This window comes from Lasioglossum baleicum, chromosome 10 (assembly GCF_051020765.1).
Source record: "Lasioglossum baleicum chromosome 10, iyLasBale1, whole genome shotgun sequence".
Lineage (NCBI taxonomy): Eukaryota > Metazoa > Arthropoda > Insecta > Hymenoptera > Halictidae > Lasioglossum > Lasioglossum baleicum.
The window spans coordinates 15,019,889-15,035,366 of record NC_134938.1 but is presented as its reverse complement, the minus strand read 5'-3'; the positions used below and the strand labels follow the sequence as shown (position 1 = coordinate 15,035,366).

General features: G+C 33.3%; 4 protein-coding genes across 19 annotated transcripts; 2 read left to right on the top strand and 2 right to left on the bottom strand.

The window, feature by feature from the left end:
• Positions 1-1,236: 1,236 nt before the first annotated feature.
• Elp6 (Elongator complex protein 6) lies at positions 1,237-3,581 on the bottom strand. Of its 15 annotated transcripts, none has more exons than XM_076432607.1 (5): positions 3,399-3,581; positions 2,750-2,849; positions 2,609-2,695; positions 2,421-2,523; positions 1,237-2,169 (listed from the first exon to the last, which is right to left on the bottom strand). In XM_076432607.1, the coding sequence occupies exon 5, from the start codon at positions 2,147-2,149 to the stop codon at positions 1,382-1,384; it is 768 nt and encodes a 255-aa protein (XP_076288722.1). In that variant the 5' UTR covers positions 2,150-2,169; positions 2,421-2,523; positions 2,609-2,695; positions 2,750-2,849; positions 3,399-3,581; the 3' UTR covers positions 1,237-1,381. The 15 variants fall into 15 exon arrangements, with proteins under 15 accessions (XP_076288722.1, XP_076288724.1, XP_076288721.1 ...); XM_076432609.1 differs by having other exon boundaries at positions 2,609-2,718; positions 2,793-2,849; XM_076432606.1 differs by having other exon boundaries at positions 2,793-2,849.
• Positions 3,582-4,207: 626 nt separating this feature from the next.
• LOC143213162 (transmembrane protein 186-like) lies at positions 4,208-5,396 on the top strand. The gene is made up of 2 exons (XM_076432775.1): positions 4,208-4,789; positions 5,026-5,396. The coding sequence occupies exons 1-2, from the start codon at positions 4,408-4,410 to the stop codon at positions 5,328-5,330; spliced, it is 687 nt and encodes a 228-aa protein (XP_076288890.1). The 5' UTR covers positions 4,208-4,407; the 3' UTR covers positions 5,331-5,396.
• Mrps7 (mitochondrial ribosomal protein S7) lies at positions 5,353-7,046 on the bottom strand. The gene is made up of 5 exons (XM_076432774.1): positions 6,856-7,046; positions 6,333-6,518; positions 6,033-6,264; positions 5,682-5,819; positions 5,353-5,534 (listed from the first exon to the last, which is right to left on the bottom strand). Exons 1-5 carry the CDS (start codon positions 6,903-6,905, stop codon positions 5,454-5,456), a joined length of 687 nt encoding a protein of 228 aa, XP_076288889.1. The 5' UTR covers positions 6,906-7,046; the 3' UTR covers positions 5,353-5,453.
• Positions 7,047-8,042: 996 nt separating this feature from the next.
• On the top strand, positions 8,043-14,608 carry LOC143213159 (dual specificity mitogen-activated protein kinase kinase 4). Of its 2 annotated transcripts, none has more exons than XM_076432770.1 (9): positions 8,043-8,408; positions 8,591-8,662; positions 11,083-11,200; positions 11,676-11,750; positions 12,216-12,393; positions 12,468-12,587; positions 13,097-13,396; positions 13,482-13,708; positions 14,322-14,608. In XM_076432770.1, exons 1-9 carry the CDS (start codon positions 8,366-8,368, stop codon positions 14,488-14,490), a joined length of 1,302 nt encoding a protein of 433 aa, XP_076288885.1. In that variant the 5' UTR covers positions 8,043-8,365; the 3' UTR covers positions 14,491-14,608. The 2 variants fall into 2 exon arrangements, with proteins under 2 accessions (XP_076288885.1, XP_076288884.1); XM_076432769.1 differs by having other exon boundaries at positions 8,044-8,408; positions 11,661-11,750.
• The last annotated feature ends 870 nt before the right edge of the window (positions 14,609-15,478 follow it).

Here is a 15,478-nt window from a genome sequence, read left to right as displayed (position 1 = left end):
ATACATAAAATTTGATTACTGAAAATTTCGTCAAAATCGATTAACATACACACGAGCTACAAGCGATTAAAAATGTTGAAAATCGTAGTTTTACACGATTTTTTATCAGTTTCTGCTTAAAATCCACAAAAACGTACATCTTTCGATGCGTGTCGTTTTTTCCTGCGTCAACCGATTTCGATGAAATTTTCAGCATGTGTATAACTAACATAGATCTACAAAACACATATTTTAAATTTTCATTAAGGGCCCTAATAAAAAAGTTTAAAAAATGCCTTTTTTATTTTTGCATGTAACTTTGTAAATTATAATTTTTTGGAAAATCTTTTCTGCATATCATTTCATAAACCAGTGCTTCTAATTGATTATAAAAAATCAGGTCGTTTGTTACAATTATAAAAAAGTTATTCTGTTTTAAAGGGCATTCGAATACTTTCGTGAGCCACTGTATATGTAGAACTTGAACAATATAAGGAAAAGTAAACATAAAACGCTCCTGCACGTGGCTCACTCGACACACTTTCCCATTCCCATTGTCTCCCATTCTGTGATTTCAGAAATGCGCAACATTTCACGCGCATGCGCGACGATTAGACTCACAATCAGTATAGTATAATTCTCGATGAAATGGGGTACCTTGAGCACCCCGCAGAATTTTAAAAAATTTATATGATTTGATTCTGAAAAATGAATGCATAACAAGTGTATTTGTGTATATTTTGAAACTCGTAGGACACTCCTGGAATCTTCTTGTCCGGTAGAGATTGTTTCGGTACATTCCTGTCAATATACAGTAGCGGACGAAAATTTAAGACCGCTCTAAAGAAGACGATAACTTTTTAAATATTGTACTATACGATTTGAACTTTGAACTTTCTTGGGAAGCTAGAACAATTAGTTTACTAAAGGATGTGAAAAGAAATTTTTTCAAAAATTGCAATTGATCGGAATTGTTGAAAAAATACTAAAAGTTGAATTTTTAACTTTTTTATGCGGGCCTATATTGAAAATTTAAAAAATACATTTTGTAGATCTGTGTCAATTAAACATATTCTGAAAATTTCGTCAAAATCGGTCGACGTTGCAATGACCTACAAACGTTTAAAGATGGTAAAAATTGCAGATTTTCAAGATTTTCGGCAATAAATCGTCTTATCTATAAGACGCGCACGATCTATGTTAGGACAATAACAAAGCTAAAAAATTATTAATTCATGTGTTAAAAAAAAACATGGATTTGTAGGTGGTTGTCTATTAATTTGTTTATTTTCTCGAACATATTTTCATACGCGCGCGCGTTAATGTATTCCAACATATAAATACTAATAATAATAACAAAATTAAAAACCACATTAAATGTAAGTATTTTATACTGACATAATTACTGTCCCGGTGCATAAATTTTTACTTGACGATCTGACACCTTGTACATGTATCTTGAAATCTCTGACCAATTATGCTCTGCTCTTACATGATCTATTCTCCAATTAACTGTTATTTTACCAGTTATATCGCTGGAATATCCTGTTTCCAACGAATCGATCATAACAAATAAGTGAGCCATATATTTCAAAATATTAACAGCTACATTAGCGCTGCAATTCTGTAATTTACTATCGTACGTATGTATTGCAATGCAAAGAGACGCATTGTCACATTCGATAAGCGATCGTAAAAGTTTTAAATAACACATAGAGTCTTTTAACGTGAATCCTAAATTGTAAAGGTGACTCAGGTCATCAATTACAATGGTTACATTGCCAGATTTCTTCATTTCGTAATACTCATTTTTTGTACTTCTAAATAAAATTTCACTTAGGTCACTAATGACATCAGATGCTACTTCAGTCTCTTCGTTATTTCTACTTTGCAAATTAGATCCAATGATTTTCATTGGCTCTATAATATGAACCTTACCTTCGGCCCTTAAAACTTTGAGATTATAGCCAAATTTCATACCCACATTATGGTAATGATTGAAGGTATTATGAAAAAGTATGAAACAAATTCCATTATTGTTACTTAACGTATTGAGGATAACTGAATTTAACACAAAATTCGCATTGCTGTTGTGCCGCTCTTCAATTACAATTAACTTTCCATCCATATTTACTTTATCGATACCAAGTATGTTAGATACTGGATCCATTTTATTATCAACCGTATACACTAAAAATGAGAAAAGAAGTATTCACGTTTTAAAATGATACGTCCAAATATATAACATACGATTTTAAGAAACTTAATTTCGTTATCGAACACTTAAACATCTAGATATAATTTATAATCAATACGAAATAATGTTGTTCATAATCCGTAATTAATGTGTAATTAAAAATTTTAAAACGGTAAGATTTCCATAGAATTGTCACAAAATATGTAAACTAGGATATTATTGTTTAAATTTTAAATATACATACATTTCCTTCAGATTAGCAATAGACTTGTGTCAAAATAACAATGTCAGATTGATTCGCCACGTGATTATCCTTTCGTACACCTATTTTATGCGTTAAAATTCGTCTGTAGAAATCGTAATTGTACGTAGAATAAATACCAAAGTTAAGAAATAAATAATTTAGGCTGATAAATTTTCTTCAGCCGGTACCTTAGTCTTTCGAACCGAACTTGAATCAAATGGAGCATCCAAAAATTTGTGTTCGTTTGTCAATTCGCTTGTCCAGTTCTGCTCGTTCTGAAACGTTCGATTTGTTTTATCTAAAACTCGGGCACTCTATTTAGTCTATACCTTTTTAGTATTTGTAAGATTGTTTGTATACACATTTATTTACATAATTGCACTGTTGAACGAAAGTTGCCCATTGCATTTTGTTCATCAGAAGTGTAGTCTACAAGTGTAAAAACAAAATCGTTATCTTTTTATTTTGAACGGAACATGCTCTTGGAACACAGTATTCAAATTAATTCTTTGCCTAATTTAAGAGACTTGCGAGTTAAGAGGTTAAGGTGTTGTTACACATTTTGCATTTGATCCAATGTGATCCAATGAGAAAGTATCTCACTATCGAAAATTATATGGTGAAAACATCGATATATCGTTGTCATCTCGAATTCAAATTCAAACTTCATTGTAAATGTTTCAAATTCAAACCCCCAATTGTTTTATAAAGAAAATGTTAAATTTCACATACATTTTTCCAGGTCGTTATGAAAATAAAAATAGCATCAAATGCAACGTCTGAAAGTTAATTTGTGATGGTATCGCCAATTATTATAAACAAATTGTTTTTTACATATTTGAAGAGCATGTTTCATTACTTTTAAATATGTTCCTTCCAAATGTGTATCAAAACATAGTGCACATCATCACTATATCGATAATAAGTATATAAATAAATATATATATCAATAGTATATTGTAAATTGTATATACTTACCCAGACAGCACAGTCTGACCGAGCCTACCGCCGGACCCAGCTAGCAGAGCCCCTGACCTACAGGTTACGGGCAAACACAACGCTTGGAGCTACGTCGAGACCCAGACAGGCCGATTTTGCCGGGCCCCTGTGCACAAAATGGCGCGAATATCACCTGCCGGGGGCTCGAGCCCAGGACCTGCCGGCCGGGCTGGGATTCAGCCTGTTTTTGAGAGGGCAGCACGGTATTACACTAATGTGGCCAATCAGTGCTTCGATTGAGCCCAACTTTTCTCGCGCATGCGCGACACAGGGCGGGTCGCATCAATGTGGCAGTACTTTGCAAATGCGTAACAGTCTCCCTTGTTACCGACAAAAGTATAATAAGTTAATAAATAAGACCTTTGAGGGCGATTGCTGCCTAGATTGACCTTTATCTGGCGTTTTTGACTACTGAAAAAACCCGTGTTTGTATTATCACGCAATGAGAACGCGAATCCCGCACCCTTGCAATCTTGCAAATCGGCTGAATCCCAGCCCGGCCGGCAGGCCCTGGGCTCGAGCCCCCTGCAGGTGAAATTCGCGCCATTTTGTGCACAGGTGCCCGGCTGAAATCGAACCGGTGTGCCGTCTGGGTATATATATAAGTTGGTAGGTATATGTAAAAGTCTTTTGAAAATAAATATGTAACTGTACTTTTCAATTGTATTTTATATAACTCCTTCCTAGCTATATAACATGTATGTATATTAATTAATGTTTTTAAATTTTTTAAATTGTATAGTCAGAAAAAAATTTAGTCTTCGAGTTTAGAGCGAACCGTAAAATGAGGTATTGAGGAGTGGACTGTTTTCGGAGTGCGGGGCAAGGGGATAGACGAATAGTTCGGTTACTGACTCGTTAGAAGCGCTGTGAAAGAAGCCACAGTTTTGTGCTCTTATGGGAGTGTCGCCTCTATCTAATTGATCTAATCCTCTTTGATATATACTATCATATACTATCAGTCACTATCAGTGCGTCCATCACTAGCATGAGCACTCTCGTAAAGACTCTCGTATCTGCTCGTATCCTCTCTAAAAATATACAGTTTGTATACAAAATGATGCATTTGCCAAAAAATCAATTTTATGGGCGGTTAATAAACCGTTTATTCAGTAATACGAATATAAATAAATATTGCCATACAAACATATATAAAAAAGTAATTAATGACTCTACGAAAATCCTTAAATCAGAAAAATATCCAGATTACGAAGTAGTCTACACTTTTCCATACATTAAACATCTTTGCGCTGTAAATATAATAAAGCGTAATCAAACTGTGTTTACTGGAGCGTGTACCTTAACGTGTATAGGTGCACGGTTGTTAGATTTAATTTCAACAGATATTTGTTTATCAACCATAGTAACTAGTAAGTTGAATTATTTATACTTATATGGAATTTAGAAAAGAAAATCACATTATCATGTTTATCAAGTAAAAGCTTATACAATGGTACTCATTTTAAACAATAATACTTCTAACTGGAATTGACGTGTCGCCATCAGCTGAATTCCATTTCGCAAAATTCCACAGAAAGCATAGAATAATTTTTAATTAATACGTCTTTTATTCGATTCACATTAATTATTCTATTGTACATTTTAGGTAGTCTGTTGACGCTTACACTTCATGTGAGCGCTATAATGTGCAATAATATTATTGCATTTGTATATTTAAGAAAGGAAGATCAAAATGTGATATTATCGTATTCCAATTATTGGGGTAAAAGGGTAGATCTAAAAACTGATGTTATGAGTATTCTACCTCTCTCAGAAACTCCTATAAATATTTGTTCCAAGTTTTATAGGATATTGAACATTAAGTCATGTCAAACACCATTGAAATTATTTGTACCATATGGACAAATAGTTCAAGAAAAAAATTTTGTAAATATATTTGGTATGTACTAATGAATCGTTGTGTACAAATTCATAATTATATCCTTATTTTATTCAAATAAATGTTTATGTAAATAACTATTTTGGTTTATATACAATACACATGATGGATAATATGATAGAAGCCTCTTTCATTTAGGTCCACCTAAAATGAGCATAAGCACGATTTGCTTCGCACTGCCTATGTAAGTCCTGCTTCCTTTTAATAACGCGACCCTGAAATACAAGATTTTGTAAAACTAATTTAATAATGATAATATATGATTGCAGTTTTGTTTTCAATTGTCAACAACAAAATAATCGTGTATTTACTCGACGTTACTACGTTTACCTATTTCTTATAGAATGTATTCATCAAAGTACCTGATTATTAGCAGCATCAATCAGTTCCTTTGCTAACATCGAAGGAAACGTTTTGGTACAATCTTTCTCGCCTGCAGTTTGAATTATCCAATTCATCGACAAAAATCTAGCCCTGTTATCGTTCATTGGCACTGGAACCTACAAATATCTGTTATTAAACATATAATTTTATTCCTTTGCACTCTGAGCTATTTTAACTCAAAAATGAAACATTTCTTCCGACCTAGAATAACTCCATTCTATTTATATGATTTCTTCTCATTTTATGGATATGATATAGTACCTCAAAATATTTAATAATGTCAGAGTCTCCACTCGAGTGCTAAGGGTTAAACAAACATATGTTAATACCTGATAAACAATTCCACCTTTCCTAATTTTCTGTAGCTGCAACATTGGTGTACAATTCTCTACGGCACGATGAAAAATATCTAGTGGATCCAATAAAACAAATTGCTTATGTTCAGGAGCAGCATTATTGTAACGTTCTAATTGTATCATTTTAATGTGTTCAAATGTTTTTTCCATTATTGCTCTAGCTGATGCTTTCTTGCCTTGGCGCATAACATAATTTGTAAATTTCCTGTTAACCACAAGTAATAAATATTTAATCAATGAAATTTCACTTTGATTAAAAATTAAACCAGCTACCTAACGACTTCATCGTGGAATTCAGATGATGTGTCGGAAGTAAGGGCTGCCCTGATAGGCAGATGAGCTATTCTTTCTCCTTCTTCGCTTTCTTTCAATTGTTCTAGTTCTTCCTTTTTATAAACTGGTTTTATATAAGTGGTTGGGTATAAACTGTAACTTTGAGTAATATTTGTTGGTGTGTATCTGGGAAGTAAATAACATTGTATTATTAATTAATCCTTTCTATTTAAGCAACATGATGAATTAGTACATTGCAGATTTAATGTATTTCTGACTAAAAGTGTTGATGATGTTACATTACATTCAATCTATTAATCAATTCAATCTATTGATAGTAAATATTTGCAACTATTGCTATTTAAATATTTACAACTATTGCTATTACAACTTTCCAAATATTGCTTTCGGAGGTTAGAGAAAAACACGAATGAAGAGGTTACAACATGAAAGACATCAGATATGTTAATATAAATTCGCAACTTATAAAGATGCATATATTGTGTAAAGTTCTCGAAATTACCTTTTTATACTGTGTAATAATAATGGATTTAATGTTCTTGCCAAAGCCATTTTCGTACAGAAAACTGTACTTGCTCTTCCACAACAGAACTCGTCAAAACAATAATGGTGCTTTCATAATATCAGACCATCAGGTGATCAGTTTTGTACGACTCTCGCAGACTATCGTCGTTCACATTTTCCTTGTGTATTGCACCTAATAAATTAGAAAATTGCAGTTATTTGCATGCCGATCACTAAATAGTCTATCTAATTTTTTCCGTTTGAAATATTTCATATTGTAAAATCCACAAGAATTTCATGACCATTTTATGCATTAAAAATAACCAAAGTATATACCTTTGAAGAATATAAAAATGTATTCATTCAATACATCACAGGAAATATGTAAACAATAGTAATGAGTTCAATATGCAGATAGAATATATAATTTATAACTAGACTGCGGATCTTTATGCATTTATATGACTTATGAAAATGTTCAAAAAAAGCTAGAATATAAAATTCGATAGAATTTTGTACAATTTTTATTTGTTTTTAGATCTACAAACGCTGTTCCCATTAAAAATAGGATAGGGAACAAAACTTTCATTCCCAAAAATTGGAAAATGCATAAACCTCCGCAGTTTACTTATAATATTTACGGAAAACTTGTATTGATTACAATACGAAAAGTTATTATAACTTGATGTTGTATTTATTTCCTAAATACACATGCATATATGAAAAATATATATATACAATGTGTGAGGGTAGATTACAGATTAGAGACTGTTTTTATTAATAATACAGAATTATTTAATAGTAGACATAAATTTCTACTAAATTATGAAAATTTGCGTTGACATAGTTCGCAATCTAAACTTGCCATGAAGTCTTTCTTCTCGTATATGTGTATGCGCGCGTGTGTGTGTACACACCGTACACACACAGAGAATATATTGTCCGATACATAGACATATAGAGATAGACTGCGCGGCCTGAACGAAGCGCTGAAGCCCACAATGGCGGCGTGCGAGAGAGAGAGAGCATTAGCCGGGGTCCATAGCGCTCTCTTTCTAATTGATGTGTCGACACATCATATAGAAAGAGAGCGCTATGGACCCCGGCTAATGCTCTCTCTCTCACTCTTTGTACCGCGCGCCGCCATTGTGGGCTTCAACTCGCCCATAAGACGGCGCAGTCTATCTCTATATGTCTATGGTCCGATACACCGTTGCAGCCGTCAACTATTTATATGTGTAACTGATCACGACAGGTTTATGGTGACGTACACTTTCATTTTTCTAATAGAAAGTTGAGTAACTTTTAAAAACAAGTATTCCGAGATAATAGGAGATTAGATATTTTGTGTGTGCACGATTCATCGAAAAAGAAAACTGCACAAATGGTGCGCTTGCAGCAGAACACATATGCTACGTTGTTAATATCTTGCAGAAAGGTCTCCTAAGAGAGGAGTGCCTTTAATAAGTGGTTCTTTGCTTATTAGTTAGATATTGAAAATCCTGAAAATGACTGATAATCGTGGAAATTTCTCTATTCCAACAAATCAAAGTAAGTTAGTAGACTACGTGAATGAATAGTGAATATTGAGTATGTTATGCTACATAACCTAAATATTGCTTTCTCTATTGATAAGAAATCGTACAGTTATGATTGATGTATACCTATATTATTCTATGATATCTTTTTAACGATGTCACGATTCTTAAAAGGATTATACTGTTTCTGTGTAGGTTCCAGCAGATCATTTAATTCTCTACGTATGGAATTTGGACCTATCAGTGACGTTCAGAATGAAATGTCAGGTATGATATGTGCATATTGAATAATTAAACTAAATACACATGAATATATGTATCTGTATGCATTTTTGTAGTATTTAATATCATGCTTTTCTTTTGGGAACAAAATATAAAACATTAATTATAATTTGTAATTTTAATTGTGAAATGTGGCTGTTATGATTTCAGTAATTATACACATTGTATGCTAATTCAAGAAGCATATATGCACTCACAATAATTTTATTATATGGAATGCTAATTAAAATGCATTTTCGTCGATTTACAAATTTTTTATCGAAATTTTATATGATGTATGTACTTTAATGATTTTGAAAACATTTATGCAGTCTTTATTTATTAATTCTTTGTATTCAGAATACAAAAATATTTCGGTTTCTCACAGTAGCAAAAAGATTTCTGTTGTACTTACATTAATATTCTAAAAACATTTCTACTAGAATATAACAGAAATACAATTCACACTTTTATAAATACAGTTACTCAAATTAATATTCGGACGCTCTAAAGAAGACGATAATTATTTTAATATTGTGCTATACGATTTGAACTTTTTTTGGGAAGCTAGAGCAATTAGTTTACTACAGGATGTGAAAAGAAATTTTTTCAAAAATTGCAATTGATCGATATTGTAGAAAAAATACTAAAAGTTGCGTTTTACAACCTTTTTATGTGGGGCTATATTGAAAATTTTAAAAATACGTTTTGTAGATTTGTGTGAATTAAACACATTCTGAAAATTTCGTCAAAATCGGTTGATGTGTGAAGAAACGACAGGTATTGGAAGATGTAAGAATTCTTAAATATAGGCAGAAAAAAATTTTCAATATAGACCCACATACAAATTTTGTAAAATGCAATTTTTAGTATTTTTCCTACAATTCCGATCAATTGCAATTTTTGAAAAAATTTCTTCTCACAACCTGTAGTAAACTAATTGCTCTAGCTTCCAAAAAAACTTATAGCTTCAAAACTTATAGTACAATATTTAAAAAGTTATAGTCTTTCTTAGAGCGTCCGAATATTAATTCGAGTAACTGTGTGAACTCACAATAATTTTATTACGTGGAATGCTAATTACAATGCATTTTCTTTGATTTACAAATTTTTTATCAGAATTTTATATAATGTCTGTGTACTTTAATGATTTCGAAAACATTTATGCAGTCATTATTTATTTATTCTTTGTATTCAGAATACAAAAATATTTTCTCAGCGAAGTTTCTGTTGTACATTAACATTCTAGACATTTCTACTAGAATATAACAGAAATACAATTTACGCTTCTAAATATTTATTTTTTAAAATGTTTACTCTCAAAATTGAAGAGTTCTTATTTTTTCTGTTTACTCATATTTCCATTTTGTTAGTTGTATATCGATAACAAGTAACAGAAAATATTCTTTAATAAAATACTAATGTAAAGTATAGGTACTTACAAATTTTTCAGAATCTTCTATTCCTTCGTCGGATCCACAGTACAGTGACATTTACGCGAATACATCTTGATAACAATGAAGCACGAAACACCACACTTTTACACAATCACTAAACACTACACAACACACTTTCCGAAATCGCGACAGCGAACGAGAAGATATTACTCCGACCACGATCAAAATAGTACAGTAAAGTCGCGATCTAGCACCGTGAGGATCTCCGCGATCACTGTCTCTTCACCTACCCCTTCCACTGGGGGCATCCCCGCGAGCCAGAGCCAGAAGCTCGAGCTGCCGCGCGGTCCGTGTTTACACGGTTGTGCCGTTGGGACTTTTGAGTGGGAAACTGTCAAAGAAATTCCTTTTTTTATTGTCTTCGCTCGTCAATGGCGTGATTTATGACTGTATGCCCACTCGTCGCTTCGGTGTGTCTGTAGCACGTGTTGCCCATCAGTTGGGGTTGAAGTTGTCGGAGCGCGTTAGTTGTAAAATAATTAGGCTAGTTTGGAGCCGATCCGCGTATATTTTTTGTGGACCTAAATCGCGATTTTACTGTAGTTGTAAAGTAATTAATTTTTTGCCAGCCATAACGTCCTATTCAGATATACAATAAGATTTTCTTTCATTTTATTTTACGACTTTAAATGTACGATTTGAATGGGCAATAAAAAGGGAAATTAAATGACCTGGCACGGGTCTGGCGACGACTGTCGCTCGCACGATTATTTTTGTTTATACGTATAATTCAATATAATCTAATAAGCATTTGTTCACGAAATATGGTTCATTTAAAATATTTTCTCTTCTCGATGAGCAGAAGGTGTTAATGTAAAAATAAACTTTAACAACAATTTTCTTTAGCTTAAAAGATTTTGCGGCAAGTTTCTCTTACGAATGTCCAGATAACCATTATACTTTTTATACACTCTCTACACGCTTCAATACTGCATCATTGTAGTAATCAAATTCGCTTATTTCATACAGAAAAGCGAAGACAACTGAAATGTAGCTTTCAAACACAAGGAAGTGAGATGACATTAATTAATTCAACAAATTCTTCCCTTTCCAATTCGAGTGGAGCTACAGCAGCATGTCCACCTATGTAAGAGATACCTATGCATACCTATGCATATCAAAAGAACTATACGCATGAGACAAGTACCATGGAAATCACCGACACAAATTTCACCGACAACATTTCAGCGACTCCAGATTTGACCGACAATGGCTTTGGCCAACAATGCCTTTAACCGACAACGAATTTGATCCACAACGATTTTGACCGACAACGAATTTGATCCACAACAACTTAAGACGACCACAGTATGTATTATCATACAGTATTATCATCCAATATTATCATACTGTGTCTCAAGTCGTTGTGGATCAAATTCGTTGTCAATCAAATTCATTGTCAGTTAAAGGTGTTGTCGGCCAAAGCTATTGTCGGTCAAATCTGGAGTCGGTGAAAACTGTGTCGGGGAAATTTGTGTCGGTAATTTCCATGGGACCCGCATGAGACTGTTCGTATTATGATTTCTAAATAATACATTTAACCATAGATCTTTTCGTCCAAGCTTGCCTTTATCTTTACCAAAACTGCCACTAAGACCACGTCCTACGGTTCCAGCAGATAATCCTGATAAAGCAAGGTAATCAAAGGAATCAACTATAAAATTAAAAAATAATAGAAGAGTATTAAGTACAGCTTGTCAAATCTAGCTGTGCGGTTGACCAAAACTTAGGAATGCACAGACAAACACAAAGACTGCACTTGACGAGAGAAGGATGCAACATATGAACGGTAAGGTACACACCTCGTCAAAAGTGCGTACTGTCCATTATTTCTTACAGCAGTAAACATACAAAACAACTGTTTATATGTTTGTGTGAATACACTTGTGTCACTTTACTTTTTAACTGATCCGTCGCCACGTGCATCGTTTGACAGGTGACGATCAGTTCACCATCGTTGCAAGGTTCCACCTATTTACCATTGCGCAGCGGGGACAGCTAGACTTGACAAGCTGTAGTACAATTTCTATTTTGATTATTGAGTATGCTGTGTCCTATTTACATGTGTATTAATAAGATAAATTGCGATGTATACATCATAGGGATAAGTTACGAATGTGTCAGTCCATGCAAAGTACTGGAAAATTACAGCTATCACCGAATGTGATATATGATTTCACAAGTGAAGATCTTCAAGATTTAGGGGAAATAGGACGAGGAGGCTTTGGTACTGTAAATAAGATGATTCATAGGATAAGTGACACTGTTATGGCTGTGAAGGTATATCATTTTATTTATTTATTGTAATAGATTTACTGTATAACGTGTGTGCTCACAAACAAATTCGGTTACAGAGAATTCGTTCTACAGTGGATGAAAGGGAACAAAAGCAACTACTAATGGATTTAGAAGTTGTAATGAAATCCAATGAGTGCCCATGCATTGTGCAATTTTATGGGGCTTTATTTAAAGAAGTAAGTTTCTAACTTCAGTTGTAAATAGACAGCAGATTTTATGCATTTATGACAAAAATGAGTGGGTGTAATTTAAAACAGTTAGAACTTAAAATACTGTTATATTATTTTCAACTTATTAAACATATTACGAATTACCATTTTCATTTCACGCGATTTAGACGAGTTTATGTAATATTTAGTTTATTTATCTTTTTCCTATTTCTGTTCTGAATCGTTTCACGTGCTGGATCGCTTCATTTGCATGCAATTAGGCGAAATGAAAATGGTAATGGGGTGGCCCTACAAAAGTGGGCCGCAAAATACAATGGATGATCGGTCTATCCTTATATCTCGTCGGTGGTTACACTTCTCTGAGGCCTCTCGAGGTTTTGGGCCCCTCACGATGTATACCCCACGGTAGTGGGCATAGTTCTGGGACAATTAAAGGCCAGACATTTGGGACATTTATTGAGGAAACATTGTAGACTCATATTCTTCCCTAATTGTACGTTATTCGTTATGTTTAGGGTGACTGTTGGATTTGCATGGAACTGATGGACACTTCATTGGATATATTTTATAAATTTATTCATGAGGTATTGAAGGATAGAATACCAGAACGTATTTTAGGAAAAATTACTGTTGCCACAGTGAAAGCACTGAATTACCTCAAAGAAGAGCTGAGAATAATTCATAGAGATGTAAAACCTAGCAATATTCTGTTAGACCGACATGGTAATATAAAACTATGCGACTTTGGTATATCAGGACAGTTAGTAGATTCTATTGCACGCACTCGAGACGCTGGATGTAGACCTTACATGGCTGTATGTAATGTAACAAATTAAGTGGAAGGTATTGAAGTTACATTGTGGATACATTGAAGAGGTTAATTTTATCGTTGTCTTTTAGCCAGAGAGGATAGATCCTCAACGCGCAAGAGGTTATGACGTCAGGAGCGACGTATGGTCGTTGGGAATTACATTGATGGAAATCGCTACGGGTTATTTCCCATATCCCAAGTGGAATTCAGTGTTTGAGCAGCTTTATCAAGTAGTTCAAGGTGACCCGCCACGATTATCACCCAATGAAAATGGCAACCATTTCACCATGGATTTTGTAAACTTCGTGAACACATGGTAAATTATTTTGATTTCGGAGATTTGAACATTCTTATAAATAGACTGCGAATGTTTCTGTAATTTACAATTTTTGTCGGATTTTTCGATATCTTACAAATGGTTGATTTTACAGACGTGTAAAAAAACGTGTTACCCTTTTTTCATTGAATCTGAAAATTAGTTTTTGGGAGCTTATAGTAAAAACATGAGAGTATCTACGATTATCTATGTACGATACGGCAATTTTTGACGGATTTATGATCACGTAAAGTGGGACCAATTTTTCGGGTTCGCACAAGTGATCCCTTAATTTTTTCGAGGAGTGTATTTACTACAAATGTTGTCATTTGAAAAAAATGTGTTTTCACCATTTATTTTGCAATTGTTTTAAACAAACGCGCGTGGAATGACCCAGAAGAATGTTAAGAAACTCGGTTTAAGTAAAATCTCATTTTCCGTGGTAGTAGCCTTTTCCTAGATCTGAAATAAATTAGAATCCTACTAAATTCTGTCATATCTTAGTATTTTTTGAAAATTTTTAAAAGCCATGATTGCAGAAAGATCCGCAGTCTACTTATAGAATTACTGTGCAAAACGTGTCGTCTAATCGTGTTTTCTGTTATTCTTGAAGTTTAATTAAAGAAGAGACGCAACGGCCGAAGTACAACAAATTATTAGAACATCCCTTTATCAGGAAAGCAGAAGAAGACAACACAGTAGATGTTGCTGCATATATAAGCGGAGTTCTTGATAATATGGTTCTCAGGGGTTTGACGCCTTTTACCACTAATCGACATTAAATTGAAGACATACAGATATACACATTTGTACCTTAATTTCTATTACTTTCGGAATCTTCAATCGGATTATTGTAAATGAGCAGGTCATTTGCACTTTGGTCTAGTATAGATAGTAAAATTAATCGACATCGATCATTGTTGATAATAAATGATTTTGTGTAGAATCATATACTGTGGTGTTACAGAATCCTTAAATACATAAAGAAATTAGAAGTGTTCTAACAACAAGTTGACATTTATTAAGTAATGCATAGAGTAAAAATTCTAAAATTGATTTCCATTCGATATTATTATAAGAAGATCGTAATTTTATTAGCCGCTTTATACTAGAAACCCTGAAAATAAGAATGATGTAATCCTATAACAGTGGTGTTCGTTACGTGTAACAAACAGAAAGCCCAATCCAGTTATTCGAGTATACATCTTTCTCATTCTTAAGGATTCGTTCCCATAATTCATATGCGTTACAATAGCGTCGAAATTTTATAATCTGTCCAGTAGATTTCGATAGGTCAATTTAATTTAATTTGTTGCAGTGTACTGCAATATCATTTCTTGATTCCTTACACGTTTAAGATATCGATCATGTTATGTATGGTATATCGAGTCATTCGTAAAAACGATAAAGCAGGTGCCGAAATATGATTGTTCTTATTGTAGTATACAAAAGAGAAATGTAAATTTAAAATTTATTGTCTTGTTACTATCGCAGAAATAATCCATATTATGCTATACTACAATATGAATATCATCTTTCTAATAGTTTGTTCCTTTCTTCTCAACATGTACCTAATTCTCCGTGGGCAATCTGGGCCTTTCTCTCAAATATTCTTCACACATTCGACGTTCGTTGGGTATTCTAGAATTTTTTTTAAATCTTGAACAGTAGAAATATCCGTCGTGAACATCGACTATCCAGTGAAGGTTGCAAACGGAGGATTAAATATATTTTGAACACGTATAAAACACATTATAACATGTTTTAATA